A 20,481-nucleotide genomic window follows, 5' to 3' on the forward strand; every position below is an offset into this window, starting at 1 on the left:
GTTCTTTACTGCATAACACTGAGTCATTGAGGGCAGTGTTGCTACTAAATCACCTAATTCTTTCTCTTCTGTCTAGGTTAATTTATTTTAGTTCTTTGTTTTCTCCAGAACTCTACCTTCTGAATAATGATTAGGTCTAACTCTCTTTTACTTTGTCTCACAAGAATATAAAGAATTTTTTAACAATTTTTAAATCATTCTTTCCCCCTCTGCTAGAGGCTTCTGAAACAATAGCGTCTGTCAAGATGTAATTCCCTTTCTGGTGGTGGTTGTAATTGACAGCTGACAGATACAGTAAAAAGTGGAATGATATTGTCATCTAACCATAGTTTATATATTCAAAAGAAAAGAGGAGAGCAGAACCAGTATTAAACTTTTGATACCTTGAGTGAGGCTTTTCACATCAATCTTTGGTGTTGAATGTTGAACATTATTCTTGTGTTTTAATCCTGTCATAGTCTGATTAATAAGAAGGTTTGAGGGCAAGATTCCTGCTTGAAATTAGATGCTGAATTTCTTTTGAATCACACCTTCATTGTGGAAGTTTGGATTTATAATAAAAACCATGTTTGATAGTGGGCAATGTAACATACATTTAAAGATTGTAGTTGTCATCCAGAAGTTCTTACAGAATGATATAAAGTTGTGACTAAGTTATAATTTAGGATCAAATATTTACTGGAAGATTTTTTTGAAGCAGGAATGTTTATAATTAAATGATAAAATGTTGCCAAATTGGCAACTTTGGAAAAAAGCTAAAATAGCATTTCACAATGACATAACTCAGCAGAGTTTATAAAATACTTTCTGTGTATCAACCACCCCTTGAAGTAGGTAGGAATTATCTTCTTTTTGTAGATGAGGAAATTGAGATGGAGAGATTTAGATTTTTATCTCAAGGGTGAATCAATCCACCTGCTGCTAGTAGTGAATGATCTGGATTTGAACCAGGTGCTTGGGTTCAGAACTAGTCCTTTACCCGTTCTGTTTAAAATATTTTTAAAATTTTATTTTACTGTCATATTAAAATTTTAAAATAATCAAAAGGGAAGAATGTTGTTGTACATTTTGAAGAAAAAAGGTATAAATAGCAACATCAGTTATTTCCTGTGATGTATGTAAAAGCTCCCCCTTGACAACATCCAATAAATATGGCAGTGCTAACTGCCTTTGGTAGGTTGCAGGATCTTTGTAGTTGAAAGAGATGATATGTGGGTATGTAGTAAAATTAGAATTCCTCAGAAAGTGGGAATAAGTATTGTTTGGTTATATTGAAATTCTGTAGGGAAAGTAATCGGTGTCATCTCCCTGTATAAGTCAGTAAGTCGAGAGAGGTTCTTCTAACATTGAAGAAAAGACAGATGGACTTGTCTTTGTTCTTTCATCTCTTTCTCAGCCCTTTGTGTTTCTTGGACAACTGGACTGTTTGAATTGTGAGTGATAAGGAAAAGGGAAGATTCACATGGGTTTAATACATTGCATTATAATTGAAAAGCGCAATGAGTTCCCTGTAGCATCCTGTGTGTTAGGTCAAAAGAACATTTACAGGACAGATTTCATCATTTGTAAAACAGATTTTTTTCCCCAAATATACTCTTTAAATAACCAGTTTAAATAGGGAAGGTGATGGTAACAGGCCTCTTGTGTTACTCATTTAATCTTATAACAGTGTTTTCACTGCAGGGGCCTAGTGAGGGTAGCTTACTTGCCAGGTCCAGCTCAGGTACGCTAGGCGAGGGTTGGCAAACAATGACCCGTGGACCAAATAAGCTAAGAAGAGTTTTTACATCTTTAAATCATTGGAAAAAAAAAAAAAATCCAAAGAAGAATATTTTATGACCACATGAAAATTTTATGAAATTCAAATTTTAGTGTCCATGATTAAAGTTTTATTGGAGTGCAGCCATCCTCATTTGTTTACATATTATCTATGGCTGCTTTCAAGCTGCAATGGCAGAGTTGAATAGTTGTGACAGAGACAGGCCCACAAAACCTAAAATATTCACTGTCTCTTTACAGAAAAAATTTGCTGACCCTTGCCCTAGAACCTCTGCAAGGGTTTGGCAGACAGGTCTACTAGGATGGCTCGCTCTAAGGCTTTTGTATTTGCCTTTCCCTTTCCCCTTTGTCAGCTTCGAGGCTCTGAAGGCTCTGATTTTCTGGATATCCTGGGAGTAATATAGGCTTAAGTCAAGAGAACTAGTAAGGAACAGCCATTTCTGGGATGACTCAATGGTTCCCCAGCTTGGGAGTCCACAGCAAGTTATTCTATAATACTTGTTGTGGCTGAATGCTTTGAAAGTAAAAGAAAAGAAACTAATGAACTAATAATTAGTACCAGAAAACAGATATGTGAATATTTTAATATAATAAGCATGAATATTATAAGAGACTAGGATTCAGATCATCTACAAAATCCAGAAGGGACCACTCTTTGAGAATACTGATTTAAAATGGTTTAGAAGTGCTCAGCAGTTGGAATATTTAAGTATCTATTCTTTTCTGGCTTGATTAAATATTTAACATGGTTATATTCAGAATGTGGAAAAGGCCGTATTTTTCATGATTAAGACTCATATGTTAAAAGAAAATGAAGTGAAGTTATTTGATGCATTTTTGCTCTGCCTTTGTATTTAGTTCATTTCACCTTATATGTGGTTTGGGGATTTTTTTTTTTTTCTCATTTATGAATGTTTGATGTGTCCCAAAGGGACATATTTTTTAGCCACTGAATGACAGGTGAATGTAGACCAGTATGAGGAAATGGAAGTTTGGCCAGCCCTTGGTTTAGCTCTAGGTAGGAGCTATCTCTCTAAAATTGTGGGCTTGAATTTTTTCCTTTAGTTAATTTGCTCAGCATACTCTAGGTTAGGGAAGAGCTAGATCATGGGAACGTTCCACTAATAGCATTTCTCATTTTTAGCATGGTGGGGTGTCCTACTGTATCCTCTGAAAAGCAGTGGATCGTTGTCCTTTTTTTTTGTGGGAGGGGCTTTTAATTGAAGTATGATGTAGAATCAGAAAAGTGCACAAATCCTAAGAGTCTAAGATCGATGAATTTTCTCAAAGCGAACACACTGTCAACCAACACTCAGATAAAAAATTGCCAGCCCCTTTGAAGCCTTTCTCATCATTCCCCTCTGTCCTTCCCCACACAAGGATAACCAATCCTGCCTTCTAACAGCAATGATAAGTTTGCTGTTCATTTTAAGGCTCTCAGACCTACTGAGGTCTATGGAGGCTCAGTAGGACTTCTGCCAAGTCCTACTTACAGGGAGAGTAATTTGTTGCTCAGGACTCTGGTACCCTGCTGTGCTCTCTGAAGTGCCTGTCGGTGTTGCCGAAGGCTTCTCAGGATCTGATCACGCTGAAAGGCTGGGTCGTTGCTAACATAGGAGTGCGCTGTTAGTGTGTCCTTGCTGGCCTTTTGCTGTCCAGCCCTAGTTGTGCTGCATTGATCTCCATGTCCTGCTTGTGTGAATTCTCAGTGTAGATTCTTCCTAGCTCCCTCCTTCATAGCTCCCCAAGGGTGCAGCTGCATCTAGTGTTTGCATGGCCAGATTTTCCCAGCACAAAGCTTGGACTGCAGTCCTCCCCCACCCCCGCACCCAGATCATTTTAGTTCTCTGTATTAGACAAAGCTATTGAGGTTATTTTCATGATCAGGTTTTCAGTATCTTGGGTCAAAATTGATTTAGTGGTTTAACCTCTATATTCTATGGCTAAATAGATATTTTGTGGAGGGGATAAAAATTGTCCTTAAATTTATGAAATCAACCATAAATTAAAACATTTTAATGAAATGGGATGATGATTACATCAAATGTAGATTTGGGAACTTTAATAAAACTTTTTTGTAAAATTAATTTCCACTGGTTGAATTTTAATGCAGGAAGGATCTGGTTTTTCCGAAATACGGTATTATATACATCTCTCTTTTCTTCTATGCAGACGTGGAACAAGCTTGTTTTCTTTGTACTCCTACCCTGAAGTTGTATAGCAAAACTCTTTCTATATGTATTTGTTTATTCTTTTAGTTTAGAATTCTGTTTACCTTAAAACTTGGTTGTTCCTTCTAAAATACGTCTGGTTTTTGGTCTGGGTACTTAGAGGAAAAGCACTAGTCTGGACCACATGTGATCTGAATTCGTGCCATTTATACTGTCACTGCCTTATGTTGTGCAGCCTCAGAAATATTAAGTATCAGTTGGTAGTCAGAAGAGGACGTTTTTGCTCAGGTCTCTGTTTGCCACTGGGTGCCGATTTGGCAGGGGAGTGCAGGAAGCCTTTGATAAGGATAGACACTCCACTAAACGAAGAACAAAACTCAATTCATTCGACAAATGAGCACCTACTATGTGCCAAGCACCATTGTGGGAGCTTGGGGTATATCAGTGAAATAAACACTGTCCTTGTGCAGCTTATATTCTTATAGAGGTGACAGACTGTTGGGGAGATAGGGGAGTGTTGCAGGTGGGGGTGGGTTGTACTTTTAAATAGCAGCATTCTAGGTTGGCTTCAAAGGTGAGGTGACTGTTGAGCTGAAACAGAGGTGGAGAATCAGCCAGATATCTGGGGGAGGTGCATTTCAGTTTTGAAAACAGGGTGTGCAAAGGCTCTAGGGCAGGAATGTGCCGGATCCTTTGGGAGCCAGCAAGGAGGCTCCGGGGTGGCTAGAGCCCAGGAAAGGAGTGGGGATGAGGCTGGAGGTACCCTTTCTGTTGGGCTTCACTCTGTATAAGAAAGAGCTTTAAGCAGAGGAGGGATGTGATCTGACCTTAAAAGGATCACTGGTTGCTGGGTTGCTGCAGACAGAATAGACTGTAGGAGGCAAGGGCTGAAGCAGTGGGGTGAGGGAGGGAGGCTGCTGAGGGAGTCTGGGGAGGAGGTGAGGATGGGGGGGAGGTGGCTAGGTAGAGATGGTGGGAAGAGGCAGATTCTGGATGCATTTTGAAGGTAGATTTGAAAGGCTTTATTGGCTGGTTGGATGTGGGGTATGAGTCAGGGGGGCCTCCAAGGTTTTTGGCCCACGCAGCTGACTAATGGAGTCTCCACACACTGAGAAGACCAAGGGGCAGGTTTTGGAGATGAAAAGTTAGAGCTCAGTTTGGGGCATATTAACTTTAGGATGTTGTTTAGAGATTCAGCTTTTATTTCACCATGGTCAAAATAATTCTGTATAATTAACTTTTAAAAAATCTTTATTGGACCATGTTAAAGTAAATCATGAGTTTATTTTGCATTTATTACTTATACTCAAATTCATTGCTGATTGTTTGAGAAGTTGAACATTTCCTTTGTCTGAATTTGTCTGACATGGGAGTGAAATGTTAGATGTACTTCTTTCATTTTTCCTTTTTCTTTCTTCATCTTTTTAAACATAGAAGCATAGAAAAGTTTTGTTTCATTCAGTTCTTTATGTAGGAATTTCCAAAGTTTCCTCCTGAAAGAAAAATGTATCTTTTTCCTTGGCTCTGTTAGAAAAATTATTTTTACCTTAGAGTAAAAAAAAAAAATTAGAGGGAGGAGGCAGCATTTTGGTTTTCTTTCCTCTTTCTGGTGAGTGACCATGTTTCTGGTAGTTAGTGGAATGTCACTGGCCTTGAACATTTCTGAGGAAAAACATTTCTCCCTCAGACAGGAGCAATTGTTTAAAAATACTCCACCTCCCCTCCAATACTCTTCTGTTTCCTCTTCTGTCCCGGAGAATACTTTCCTAGTTCTCCCATCCCCATTTCCTGCATGTACCGATTGCCTCTTACAGCCTGATTGTGTTGGGTCAAAAAAAATTACAATGATTTTCTAGAAAATTTAGGTTAAGAGTTATTACATATATGAATTTTTGTTAAAGATTAATGTCAGCTTGGAACTTCATAAAGAATACGTGTTTTCATGTTTACTCCAGCTGAGCTATATTTGTTTTTTAACCTTGTGCCCTTGCCTTTAAATTTAATGTCCTTTAATGCTCATTTAAAAAAGTCCTTATTCTCCCACTGTGGATTTATGGTGGTAACAGTGTCCTTTTAACATTAACCTATGTTTCATAGCTGAGATATAATTATATATTATGTTAATATTATAACTGTAGTTCTAAACCAGTGGGATTTCACATGTGTGTTAGAAGCTGTGGGATTAAAACGAAGAAGAAAAGTATAATCAAGAACTACTGTTTAAAGGATTTTGTTCTTTTTTAAAAATAATTTTGTTCTTAACCTTTTAGCGATGTAAAGTTTTTTTATGATGGTGATACTTTTTATCTTCTGTTGATTTAAATAGTGGTAGGAGTTAAAAACATTCTCTTGGTCAAGAACCTTATACAAAGATGGTATAGTATATATGAGATTCATAAATGTGTAATATCTGTTAAATATCAACACTTCATAGGGCTTTTCCTGATCAATTGTTGGAGAAACAGGTGGTTTTGCTAAAAATAGTCATGCCTAGAAGCCAGCTGTAATTTATATTAGTATAATTAGCAGTAATGATATTTCTAAAAGTGGTAGGTATAGTAACAATTAAGTCTGATGTCCTGAATGTCATGTATAACAAGCAGACACAGATCACTGCCCTCAGTAACCTTGTAGGCTAAAGAGTGTGTGAATGGAGACCTGGACATGAATAAAAGAACGTCCTTTCTGTTAGTGAAGGGGCAGGTGTGTTAGAATAACACTGGGGGAGGGAGGAGAGTTGGTGGTTATTCAGAAGACCTGTGTTCTGGTCTCCGTTCAGCCAAATTACAGCAGAGAGAATTCTGGGCATGTAACTGGGCTTCTGTAGACTGGAGTTGCTGCTTCTGTCTCCTCAGAAGCCTCACAGAGTGGCATGAGGATCATACGAGATAAGGCCTTGTAAGTTGCTCGGCACTTTTCAGGTGGTAGTGTTTTTCTGAGGTGGATGGAGGAGTAGGAGGTGCAGGTGGCTTGTTCTTTAAGCCTCCTAGAGGTTTTACCACAGTGGCTTCCATTTCCTTATCTGCTTTGGGTCTGTGGAAGGAGGCAGGAATTCGGGTCTGTGGCTTGATGTCTTTGCATTTATTCTGGTGGCAGAAATCAATCTTGGGGCTGTCAATATGCACAGAAATGATCTGTTTCTTCACAGTCTGACTCATTTTCTCTGTCAAACCTGTTCTTGGGCTATGTTCAGGAACAAATCCTGCTTGTTGATGAGCTGTCTCCTTGTCTGTTTACAAAAAGTTCTTCTGTTTCATTAAGCTTGTAACAGATTCAGGCAGTGTTTGAAGCCTATCTTTCCCTTGATTTAGATCTCTTTTTTTTCCTACCCCATCTAGGATCTGTGTCTCCAATGGATACTGAAGGGTTTGGTGAGCTCCTTCAGCAAGCTGAACAGCTTGCTGCAGAGACTGAGGGCATCTCAGAGCTTCCCCACGTGGAACGGAACTTACAGGAGATCCAGCAGGCGGGCGAGCGCCTGCGTTCCCGTACCCTCACACGCACGTCCCAGGAGACAGCAGATGTCAAGGCGTGAGTACTGGTAGGGAGGCAGCCTTGGTACTGGGTGGCTCGGGGGCAGGATCTGTTTCTTCTTTCCTGCCTTGAATTCAGATGCAGTCTGTGAATGACAGTCACAAGCCAGATTTTCGGGAACTCAGAAAGGTTTTGTAAACAGGTCAGCAGCCTTGCTTTGTTTCCCCGCCTTTCATGTTTTCCAGCCTGTCTGCTGATCAAGCTATGAGCCCATATCACAAGCAGAGGTGATCACAGAGTGGGAGGGGTGGAAGATCTCCATTATGCAGAAACTGGTCACAGTAGTTCGTGCTTGGGTTTGCTGACTACTGGGTCATAAGATGGCTCCCCTAAGTATGTTAGTAAATACGGGTCACACGGAGGAGTGTTACCGTTTTAAGAGCACTTGGAAGAAATGAATGAGCAGTCAGTGACAAGAAGCCATCCAAGTGAGGAGCGATTCTGTCTGCTTGTTGTCAGTGACCCCAGAGGCTGCCTCTAAAAAGCCTTGCAAATAGCCTCTGGCTGATTGCGGAATAGGGAAGTGGGTGAGCCCCAAGAGAGTGCAGCTGGGGAAAGTGCTGCCTGCCTGGGCCAGCAGCCGCTCTGCCACACAGCATCAATTGGGCTGTTGATTCCACAAATGTGTACTTAGGGTCTATGCCGTACCCGTCCTGGACCATCCTTGGGCTACAACTGTGAATTAGACATGGTCCTTGCCCTCAAGGAGATTATAATATGGGGAGTGGGCAAGAAAAAACTGTGCTGCTTTCCATAGGAAAAATGTGATTTACTAGTTACTGTGTGTCAGAAACTTGGCTGGATTTAAGATTTTGCTTAATCCTGACAACCAACATTAGGACTATAATCCCCATATTGCAGTTGAGCAACTAAGGCTCAGAGAGGGCAAGTAACTCTCTCAGGCCACACAGCTGATAAGTGGTGAGTCAGAATTTGAACCCAGCGAGGCTGACTCCAGAGCGTATGTAGCCCTGATGGAAGGGCCATGGGAAGACAGATGGGGAACTGCCACTTGTGCCTTTGATGGGTCTGGAAAGTCACTGAGATTCTGTGCAGGAGATACGGGAAATTGTCAGTCATCTCTTCAGTCTTCATTTCTTGAACTGAGAAAGAACTAAGCGCTGGTCATAACATGGGGACATTGTCTGCTCTAGGCACTTGATGTCACAGGAGTGAGTATAATGTAAGAGTGGGCCACATTTTTTTCCCAGCTAATCTTGAGTGTTGAATGGTTTGGCTGCTCTGTTGAGTCAGTAAGGATGTTCTTTTGTAGTCCCCGCCTCAATTGTTGTTTTTTAAAAATAAATAGTTGGTTTTGGTTCTGGTGGCATTGGTAAAGGCAAGTTAGAGGAACCCTGGCAGGGATTTTTTTTTTTTTGCCTTCCAGCCTTGCAGCTAAATGCAGCCAACTGCTCCCCTTCATGGCTTCCTAACACCCAACCAGCCTTTAGACACTTCTGCTAACTTGCCCTCCCTGCAGGCTCCTTAGCTGCTGCTCCTGGCTGCCTGCAGTTACCCCCAGTCTTGAGCATGCAGCTTTGTGCTGTGTGCAGAGATGCTGCTGGAGCAAAAGGCCTGTGATGCCAGCTGAGTTGCTATAGTTATAATTTAATTGCATCAGCTTTACAGCCTATTAGGAGCAAAAAGGGAAAATGTTTTCTTGGTAAAAATTATCAGTCATGCTCTCTTTCTTGTAAATTTCCATTCTTTCTCATCTCTTTCTACCTTAAATTCATTATTTTAGGGAGGAGGAAGTTGGAACATTGAAAGAATGGGTATAGGGTGGGGCAGGTGCTTAAAAAGAAACCAAAGGGCTGATTACTGTATTTTTCCATCTTCTTGATAGGCAGAGACATAAAGTGTGATGTGAATATTTTAGTACATACAGGATGAGGGCAGAAGAGAAAACTGGGTAGGAAAAATTTTCTTACATCAAATAAGTTTTGAAAGAAAATTCTGTCTTTTAGATTTTAGTTTAGATTGTAGATTTAAGATTGAATTGTTTTGTGCTGAATTTGTTTATTTGTTTAAATACGCTATGTTGGATTTTTTTGATTTAGTGAACAGATTTGTGTTTGATCTTTTTAAATTGTTAAATTTTTCACCCCTAAAGAGTATCCATAACATACATTAAGGTGCAAATCAGGGTTTGCAGCTGGTGAGCCACATTCATCCTGCTGCTGATTGTTGAAGTTTTATTGGAAAAAAGCCATGCTTATTTGTATTGTCTGTGCTGCTTTTGTGCTACAGTAGCTGAGATGAGTAGTTGCAACAGAGATCATATGGTCTGCACAGCCTGAAATATTTACTGTAAGTCTTTGCAGGGAAAGTTTGCTGACTCCTTGTGTAAATGATAATAATAAAATGAATGCATACCCATGTGCACATTGCCCAGTTAAGACAGAGAATACTATCAGTATCTGTGAAGCCCTCCCTGGGTGCCCATAATCCATTGCATACTCCTCTTTTCCCATCAGAGATTCCTAACCGCATTTTTCCATTCAAACTCTGAAACCAGAGAACCTAGAGCTGTACAGAGAAAAAGCCAGTAGTCATTCTCTTCCTAACTTTATCCTTCAGGGTAACCAATGTTATTAATTTGCTTATTCTTTTACTCTTTTCTCCATATTCATGCAAAGCACACACAAACATTTATTTGCCCAAAGTTACACAACAAATGATAACTTTACTTGTGATAATACTACTAAGCTATCTTTTTAAGCACTTACTATTTGTTAGGCACTATACCACACACTTTACGTGCATTATATAATTTCTTCTTAAAATAACCCTGTGAAACGTGTGTTATCTATATTTTATAATTGAGGAAAGTCAGACAGTAAATGGCTAAACCAGAATTCAAATCCAACTTAATTAGTAAGATTCCCTTACATTTGTATGTCATTTTTCAGTTCCCAAAGGATTGTTACAGGTGTTCTTTCATGTGGTCTGCAAAGCCTGAGAGGAGGATGATGCAGGGATTTTTCACCACCTGTAACAGAGGAGAAAACTGAGGCTTGGAAAAGTGTTACCTGCAAGATTTTCTGTGAGTGAGTGACAGGCGAGGCCTCCTGACATTCTTTCTCCTCCCCATGTATTCTGGGAATAGTCCTTGTCCTTTTACTCTTCCAGGACTAGAGCGTTTGACTCTACCTTCCATGGCTTTCTGCTCAGGAGGGGCTGCCTGGCTTTCAGGAATCGAGGCAGATAGAAAGCAGGAACCTGTGGGTTTTTCTGCCCTTAAGAACTGAAAGTGTCTAGTACAGCCTTTATTTGTAAAACCGTCCCTACCCTAGATTCCCTACCTCCTTCATCAATCTTTTTCTCCCCTCTTCCCATCAGGGTTTCTGCAGATGTACTGAATAAGCCATGCACTCAACAGTTCCTGCAGGTGCTACCCACTTAGATGACCTTTCTCTTCTAATAATATTTTTTTTTAATTTCAAAATATTAATGGGGGATACAAATGTTTTTGTTACATGGTTAGCTTTTATAATGCTTTAGTCAGGGTTATCAGTGTGCCCATCACCTGAATAGTATTCATTGTACGTGTTAGATAGGTTTTTACCCCTTCCCTCCTCTCCCCTCCTCCTCCCTTCTCTCTTCTTGATTTCCAATGATTTTTACTTCTTTCTGTGCCATCAGTTAGTTCCAAATTATTAAAGAGTACATGTGGTGTTTGTTTTTCCACTCTTGAGATATTTTACTTAGGATAATGGTCTCCAGTTCCATCTAAATTGTTGCAAAAGATGATTCATTCCTTTTTATGACTGAGTAGTACTCCATGATGTATATATACAACATTTTGTTAATCCACTCACGAATGGTGGGCACTTGGGTTGATTCCACATTTTTGCAATTGTGAATTGTGCTGCAATAAACATTCACGTGCAGGTGTCTTTTTGATAAAATGACTTCTTTTCCTCTCTTCTAATAATTCTAATAGGTAATTTTTAAATTCTGAGGTTCTCAACCCTGGTACACATTAAAATTATTTGGGCACTGGATCCATTCTGTTGTGTCACTGGTGGAGATATAGCACTGTGGAGAATTTGGGCATAGCTAGCGAAATTGACCTAGCAGTCCTAGCAATGCCACTTCTAGGGTTCTGTCTCAAAGATATACTGGCAAAAATACAAAAAGACTTGTGCACAGGGGTATTCATTGCAGCATTATTTGTAATAGCAAAAATAGGAAACAACTCAAGTGTCCATCAATAGGGGGCTGGTTAAATAAATGTATGTCTGTATAGTGCAGTACTTTTCAGTAGCACAAAGGAAAGAGAATATAAGCTACCATGGAGTGATTCCAGGACACATTATTAAGTAAAAAAATGCAAGATGGAGAAGAGCGTTTAGGACTTCATCATTTGTTTAAGAAAGCAGGTGACAGGCATACCATGTTCGTAGATCAGAAGACTTAATATTAAAATGTTAATACTCCCTAAATTGATCCACAGGTTCAACACAGTCTGTATCAAAATCCCAGCTGGATTTTTTTGTAGAAAGTGACAAGTTGATCTTAAAATCCATATGGAAATGCAAGGGACCCAGTATAGATTAAACAATCATTAAAAAGCAGAAAAAAGTTGGAAGCCTCACTTGCAATTTCAAAACTTACTACAAAGTGACAGTAATCACGACTGTGTTGTACTGGCATAAGGATAAACATGTAGATCTATGGAATAGAAGTATGAGTCCAGAAATAAACCCATGTGTATATTTTCAACAAGGGTGCCAAAACCATTCAGGGTAAAAAGAGCAGTCTTTTCAACAAAGGATGCTGGGACAACTAGATACCTGCATGCAAAAGAATGAAGTTGGACACCTACCTCACACCATACACCAACATTAACTTCAAAAGGATTGCAGGCCTAAATGTAAGGGCTAAAACTATAAAACTCTTAGAAGAAAATATAGATGTTAAGTCTTTCTGACCTTAGGTTAGGCAGAGCCTTCTTAGATATGACACCAAAAGCATAAGTGACAGAATCAAAAATAGATCAGTTGAACTTCATCAAAATGATAAATTTTATGCTTCAAAAGTTACAGTCAAGAAAGTGAAGAAACAACCCACGGAATGGGAGAAAATATTTGCAAATTATATGTCTGCTATGCAGCAGTCCCTAACCTTTTTGGCACCAGGGACTAGTTTCCGGATGACAGTTTTTCCACAGATGGGGGGTGGGGAGTATGATTTTGGGATGATTCAAGCACATTACATTTATCGTGTACTTTATTATTATTACATTATAACGTATAATGAAATAATTGTATAACTCACCATAATTCAGAATCAATTGGGAACCCTGAGCTTGTTTTCCTGCAACTAACGCCTCCACTGATCTGACAGGAGGCGGAGCTCGGGTAGTGATGTGAGGATGGGGAGCAGCTGGAAATACAGATGAAGCTTCGATAGCTCACCTGCTGCTCACCTCCTACTGTGGGGGGTGGGGACCTCAGCACTAAGGGACTTGTATACAAAATATGTAAAAAACTCTTGTGCTATATGTATGCCATGGAATATTACTCAGCTATTAGAAATAATGGCGATATGGCATCTCTTTGGTTCTCCTGGAGAGAGCTGGAACCCATTCTTTTAAGTGAAGTATCCCAAGAATGGAAAAATAAGCACCACATGTACTCACCAGCAAACTGGTTTCCCTGAGTGCACATTTGGGAATAACACCAATTGGGTATCGGACAGAGGTCGGGGCTGGGTGGAAGGGATGGGTGTATACCTACTTGATGAGTGTGATGCGCACTGCCTGGGGAATGGACACGCTTGAAGTTCTGACTGGGGGGGATGGGGTGGGGGGAGGGGAGGGGTGCACTGTCTAGGGAATGGACACAACTGAAGCTCAGACTCGGGGGGATGGGGAGGCATGGGCAATATATATAGCCTGATCTTTTGTACCCCCATAATGAGCTGAAAAACAAACAAACAAAAAAAAACTCTTGTGCGATGCGCACTGTCTGGGGAATGGACACACTTGAAGTTCTGATTGGGGGGGTGGGGGGAGGAGATGGGTGTATACCTACGTGATGAGTGCGATGTGCACTGTCTAGGGAATGGACACGCTTGAAGCTCAGACTCGGGGGGATGGGGGGGCATGGGCAATATATATAACCTGAACTTTTGTACCCCCATAATAAGCTGAAATAAAAAAAAAAAAAAACCCATAGATCTTTAGAAAAGTCCAAAATAAACAAATCTGATTTTTTTTTTCCTGGGGAAAAAAAAAACAAAAAAACTCTTAGAACTCAATAAGACAAATAAACTAATTAAAAAATGGGCAAAAGATCTTTGTCCAATAAGCAGATAAAAAGATGCTCCCATAGCTGGGTATGAACACCTATAATCCCAGCACTTTGGGAGGCCGAGGCAGAAGGATCGCTTGAGGCCAGGAGTTTCAGACCAGCCCGAGCAACATAGTGAGACCCCGTCTCTACAGAATATTTTTTAAAAATTAGCTGGGCAAGGTGGCGTGTACCTATAGTCCTAGTTACTTGGGAGGCTGAGGCAAGAGGATTGCTTGAGTTCAAGGTTACAGCAAAGCTATTAAATCACTGCACTCTAGCCTGGGTGACAAAGATCCTGTCTTTAAAAAAAAAAATCATAAAATAATATAAAAAAAAAGAAAAGATGCTCCCATCCTTAGACTTCAAGGAAATGCATATCACAACCGCAATGAGATAGCTGTAAACAAAAAGACATAATAACTAGTGTTGGTGAGGATGTGGAAAAAATTGAAACCCTCATGCACTGTTGAGGGGAATGTATAGTGGTTCTTCCACATTGGAAAATAGTTTGGCAGTTCCTCAGGTTAAATATGGAGTTACTACATGACCTAGCAATTTCATTCCTAGGTGTATACCCAAGAGATGAAAACATTTGTCTACACAAAAGCTTGTGCATGAATGTTCGTAGCAGCATTTTTCATAATAGCCAAAAAGTGGAAACTACCCAAATGCCCATCAACTGATGAATGGATACATAAAATGTGGTATGTCCATACACTTGGAATGGAATACTACTTGGCAATAGAAAGGAATAAAATAATATTCATACATGCTTCAACATAGATGAAACTTGAAAGCATTATGCTAAGTGAAAGAAGCCAGTCATAAAAGACTGTATGTTGGTATGATTACACTTAGAGCAATGTCCAGAATAGGCAAATCCATAGAAACAGAAAGTAGATTAATGGTTGCCAGGGGACAAGGGGGAGGTTTGGGGGTAAGTGGAGAATCACTACTCATGGGTAGGGGTTTATTTTGGGGGTTATGGAAGTATTCTAAAATTGATTGTGGTGATAGTTGTACAACTCTGGAAATATACTATTAATAAAAATCATGGAATTGTACACTTTAAATGGTTAATTGTAAAGCCAGGCATGGTGGCATGTACCTGTAGTCCTAGCTACTTGGGTGGCTGAAGCAGGAAGATGGCTTGAGCCCAGGAGCTCTAGTCTAGCCTGGGCAACATAGCAAGACCTTATCTCTTTAAAAATGGTGAATTGTATGGTATGTGAATTAATGTCCCAGTAAAGCTGTTAAGAAAAAAGGAGGGAGGACATTGTACTAACACCCATGCTCAGGCTTCACCCAAGACTGATCAAAATCATTGGGAGAAAAGTTGCCTAGGTGATTATTCTAATGTGCAACCAGTGTTGAGAACCACTGTTTAGATAGTTAACTATGAAGGATTGTTAGAGGAGAGAGGCAAGATTGTCTATCTGACATGGCAGCCTGGAAGGGCAGCCCCAGGGATGGCGTCATAGTTGACCTGGAGGACACAAAAGTCTACAGGAGGAACCCTCTGGGTAAATATAATCTGTTGTCTGTAGTATTTATTAGGATAGAACTAGACATGGGAAATCCTTTCTCTTCTCCAGCAAGTCTGTTAGTTTGGGATTGAAAATCTCGGGTGTTATACCCATAGATGTTAGGGTTCCATGTGCTGCCAAATGCTCTAGCTTCTTCTAAGTTACTCAGAGTGAATACAGACTTTGTCAGGGGGAGTTTTTGGCAACAAATTATAACCCATAAACAATCTAAAAATTAATCTAATTCCCCTAAGTATCTTTATTCTAGAGAATATTCTAGATATTAGTGACAATTTTTTTTTTTTTAACTTTTCCATTGTTGCCCAGATGAGTAGAGGTAAAGCTGGCTGTATCATTCCCATTTCTTTTGAAAAGCATTTACTGGTCACATAACAGCTTCCTGTGTTACCGTATTGGGCTGCAGAGAGGGAACTTTAAGATGTGCTGGACGTGGCATTTGGCTTTTGAAGGGAAGCCAGAGAGAACTGGCCTTGGATTCTGGTTTGATTGCCCTAGACTTTTAGTTTGCTCAGCTAATGAAAGAAGTCTGGACTAGGTTACCCCTGAAGCTTCTGTAATGTGTTTATTGTATTTGTCTTTACAGAGACTATCAGTATAAGACGGTGGTTAATAGTTGTGCTCCAGAACTAGATGACCTGGCTCTGCCACTTCGTGGGTCTGTGACTTTGGACACGTCAGTTACCCTCTTTATACCTTAATTCCCCATCTGTAAAATGGGAATGAATAATAACATCAACCTCATGGATTTTTTTACTATAAAGCGTTTGGAATAGTCTATCCCTTAATATTATCATTTTATTCTAGATAAGGCCCTCACTCTAATTCAGGCATGATCAGAACTCGAATCTTTATTACTGCAGTGTTGTGTCTCTTATTCTTTAAGGAAAGGTATAAAACAGCCTTATAAAAGTATCTGAGTAGTATATAGGAAGTTTTGAGTAATAAACACTCTCCGGTATTTTATGAAGCATATTAGGTGTCCTAATCCTACTTTTGTCTCCCTGCTCTATATCCCCATGTAGGTCAGTTCTCCTTGGGTCTCGGGGACTTGACATATCCCACATCTCCCAGCGATTGGAGAGTCTGAGTGCAGCCACCACCTTTGAGCCTCTTGAGCCTGTGAAGGACACGGACATTCAGGTAAGGGTGGCCATGTGCAGGTGGAACCCTGAGCATGTAACCCAGGCTGAAGACACTGGCCCTCTGTTGACCAGCTGATTTAGGAATTCTAGTTTTCTTTATTAATTTTCTTCTTCCTCGGGTATTAAGAGAACAGGAGACTCAGCTTTGGTGGTGTAGTGGGGAACATTGGGTTATTTTCACAGAGCTCTGTGTGGCTGAATTTAAGAAAGCAATTCCAACCTGCACTTTTTAGATTATTGTAATTATAAGAACAGATTTCTTTTCCTTCCTTGGTCTTAATCCAAGGCACAGAGACATTAGTTGTAAGTTTCTTTTGCTTTCTTTACTGGGTTTCAAATAATTTTACTATTAATCTTCCGTATTTCTTTTTTACATTTTGCTTGTATTAGTTGGCAAAGAGCTGGAGAAAACTTAGAGTACTATTTACTGAAACCTACTCTATGATTTCCAAGAAGTATTTGGCTGCATTAGTGGCACCAGGAAATGGTCTAATAGAGCACTCCAGTCTCATTCAACCGAACATGCTACCAGCAATTGATAGCTGTTTCAATCTAATCAGAAGCTGATATAAAATTGTTGAGGAGAACATTTATAGCTCATTTAGTTTTGAGGAATTGGAACACTGCATTTGCATTAGAGTGAAGGGACAGTGGGGTACCATTTTTATCACTGATTTACCTTTGAAATGAAAAGATGCTGGTCCTGCAAAGGCAAATCTTATTGTTATTTGGACTAAGTTTGAATTAATACTCTCTACTCCACTACTCTTCCCAAGAACTGTTTTAGTTCCTCTAATGGCTACATTTCTACTGCATTTATTCCAATTTAGAAACCTGAAACTCTACATTGAGTTGAGAGTTGAATAGAGATAAAATTTTTCCTCTTATCGATACGTTCCTAAAGTATGGAAATTCTGTTTTCTCCAGTTTTATATGCTAAATCATATTTGCCTGTCAACTGTAGATGCCTTTTCATTTCTATGCAATCTTAAAATGGCATGCACGCTTTTTTTTTTATTATTTTAGGCCTCCCCTTCCATTGCACCTGCTCAGTGCTCTGTGTTAACAAATACCTATAACAAGGATGAGATGGGGTTCATAGGACAGAGCTGAAATAATTTGAATAAACACCATATTTTGAGAGTATCCATAATAGTGTGGAAAGACATGGCACTTGCTGAAATTTTTTCTTTGTTTGCTTGAGTGTTTTCTTCATTGATGTTGAGAAGCTTGAGTGTTTTTAATGTTCAAAATACCAAAGAAGTTGTTTATTTGAAAAACTAACTGCTTTTTAATTTTTTTGACATTCTTGGAATACCTATTTAGAATAATTGGCAACATTTAGTGATGCACTTCGTGCATTTCCAGTGATGTGGTACTCTGTTGTTTGCCTGGAGATATGACAGGTTTATAAATGTATTGAGCTGTAATGATCATCTTGTCTAACCTACTTAATGGAAGAACACCCTCCTTGAGCACCCCCGTTGGATGGTTTCCTAGCAATGTGTGCTCGGTCACATCAAAGAGAATTTCTTAATTTGGAATGAGCATGGCAAAGAGTTTGGGTCCTGTACCACTAGGAAATCTTTGAACTTTGAGATTGAAGGATGCTTCCATTTCAAAATTTTACCTCTTAATTGGACTTTTCCAGAATAGCTTCAAAAATACAAAATGGTCACTCCAGGATAACTTCTGGTTAATTGGGAATCAGTCATCTAGACCTGAAGTAAAGGTTTAAGACTTATTGAAATAAGTCCTCTGTCGGCTTCATCTTCTTGCTAGCAAAGGCTTAAAGGAGAACAGTTAGATTTGGTCTAAAAAGCTGAGGCTTTGGTCTGATCTGAGATGGCTCTAGTTTATCAATAGGGACTGGAGGTTTTAAGTTGTATTGTATGGCTCAGCTGACCTATACTTCCTATACTCGTGGTAGTATCATGTCCTTGTCTGACTTCCTGTTTAGTAGCCAAGTGTGAGAGCCAAGCCAGTTCACACCTTAGGCATGCAGTGGTCCTCCTTTTAATTCTTCTCATAATTTTTTGGTTATCTAAGAAGAGTAAACATGGACATGTTCAGATATTTGTTTTTAGAAAAGCCAGGTATACTATCTGATGGACTTTTTTTCACTTATTTTAATAGCTTTATTGAGATAGAATTCACGTACCAAAAATCTGATGGACTTTTGTAAATGAACTTTTATTGTTTAGCCGGCACATTTTTTTGAGGTGAGAATGCACCCTAATCCCATATGCCGAGTATCAGAGTGAAATTATTATGTCAGTTTATAAGACCCTTAAAGTATTGTTCCATAAAAGGAAATGCCGATGCATTGTTTGACAGGTGCTATCCAGGACTTTGTACTGTCCATTGTTTGCATTCCTTATGAACTTGAAAAGGTGTTTTCCCATGTATAGATTGTCCTTTTCTGTTTGGCAAACATTAATTATATTTCCTTCTGTTTCTAATGGAGCTTGAAATTAATATGGATTTTTGTTGTTACTGTTTTGTTGTTTGTCATCATCAAGGGTGTTGACATGCATTGAGAATGCATTTTTAAAAAATTGCTGTGGCAAGCAAAGGTAATATATATTTAAAAACCCACTTAAATATATGTATGGATGATATTAGTAGAACTTTTTAAAATGTTTATTGATTTTGTTTTTTGAAAATGGTCATAAGGCCTACAAATTTCTGTAATAGAGGTGAAGAGCGATAACATAACAGGACATGCTGCTGCTGAAACAGCTGTACTGATTTCAGTGACTTTGTGGTGCTGGGGAGTACTTGTCCTCTCATAGAGATCCACGTGCCCACTTCTGTCTTTAGAGAAAAAAATTTGAGAGCAGATTGCGCATCTCTACTATGATCTGAACAGACCTAATGTACCGTGGATAAAGTGCATTATATAATAATAAAGTGCAAATTTACATAGCTCAGGTACATTCTGGGTTTTTCACTAGATCATGTATATTTCAAGAAGGCGTGCAGAAATAGCCTGAATTGGCCATAAAGACGGGAGCTGCAGTTTCCCAGCATTAGGCTATAATATTTCTACATGGCACTAATGCAAACCAAAGCAGTAATGTTATTGCTAAATTTATTATATTAGATTCCTAGGGATGCCCCAACAAATTACCACAAACTTGGTGGCCTAAAACAAGAGAAATTTATTTTCTCACAGTTCTGGAGTCCTGAACTTTGAAATCAAGATGTTGGCATCACTATACTCCCTCCATAGGTTCTAAGGGAGAATCCTCCTCCTTCCGGTTTCTGGTGGTTCCTGGCATTGCTTGGCTTAAGGCAGCATAACTTCAGTCTCTTCCTCCATCTTTGCAGGTTCTTGTGTGTGTCACGCCTATCTTTCTTGTTTCTTACAAGGGCACCAGTCATTGGATTTAGGGTCTACCCTAAATGTAGGATGATCTCATCTCAGGATCCTTAATTACATTTGCAAAGACCCCATTTCCAAATAAGGTCACATTTATTTATAAGTACCAGGGGTTAGGACTTGAACGTATCTTTTGGGGGGACATACTTCAACCCACTTCTTTTTTTTTTTTTTTTTTTTTTGTTGAGACAGAGTCTCACTTTGTTGCCCAGGCTAGAGTGAGTGCCGTGGCGTCAGCTTAGCTCACAGCAACCTCAAACTCCTGGGCTTAAGCGATCCTACTGCCTCAGCCTCCCGAGTAGCTGGGACTACAGGCATGCGCCACTATGCCCGGCTAATTTTTTCTATATAGATTTTTAGGTGTCCATATAATGTCTTTCTATTTTTAGTAGAGACGGGGTCTCGCTCAGGCTGGTCTCGAACTCCTGACCTTGAGCAATCCACCCGCCTCGGCCTCCCAGAGTGCTAGGATTACAGGCGTGAGCCACCGCGCCCGGCCCAACCCACTTCTATAGTGCCAGAAATTTTAAAACTTACTGTAAATAATGAAACATTTTCAAATCTAACTCCATTTCACAGCCATATGGAATATTGGGATAAGGCATCCATCCATTAATAGTC

The 20,481-nt window shown here is 39.5% G+C and overlaps 1 protein-coding gene across 1 annotated transcript in view; it reads left to right on the forward strand.

Moving 5' to 3' along the window:
• The window catches only part of NUP93 (nucleoporin 93), a 93,445-nt gene that overhangs the window by 4,799 nt on the left and 68,165 nt on the right, over nt 1-20,481 (forward strand). The window contains exons 2-3 of the mRNA XM_069456733.1: nt 7,289-7,481; nt 16,356-16,473. Of these exons, the coding sequence (XP_069312834.1) occupies nt 7,303-7,481; nt 16,356-16,473 (297 nt within the window). The 5' untranslated portion in view covers nt 7,289-7,302. The remainder of the gene's footprint in view (nt 1-7,288; nt 7,482-16,355; nt 16,474-20,481) is intronic.

This window comes from Eulemur rufifrons, chromosome 23 (assembly GCF_041146395.1).
Source record: "Eulemur rufifrons isolate Redbay chromosome 23, OSU_ERuf_1, whole genome shotgun sequence".
NCBI lineage: Eukaryota > Metazoa > Chordata > Mammalia > Primates > Lemuridae > Eulemur > Eulemur rufifrons.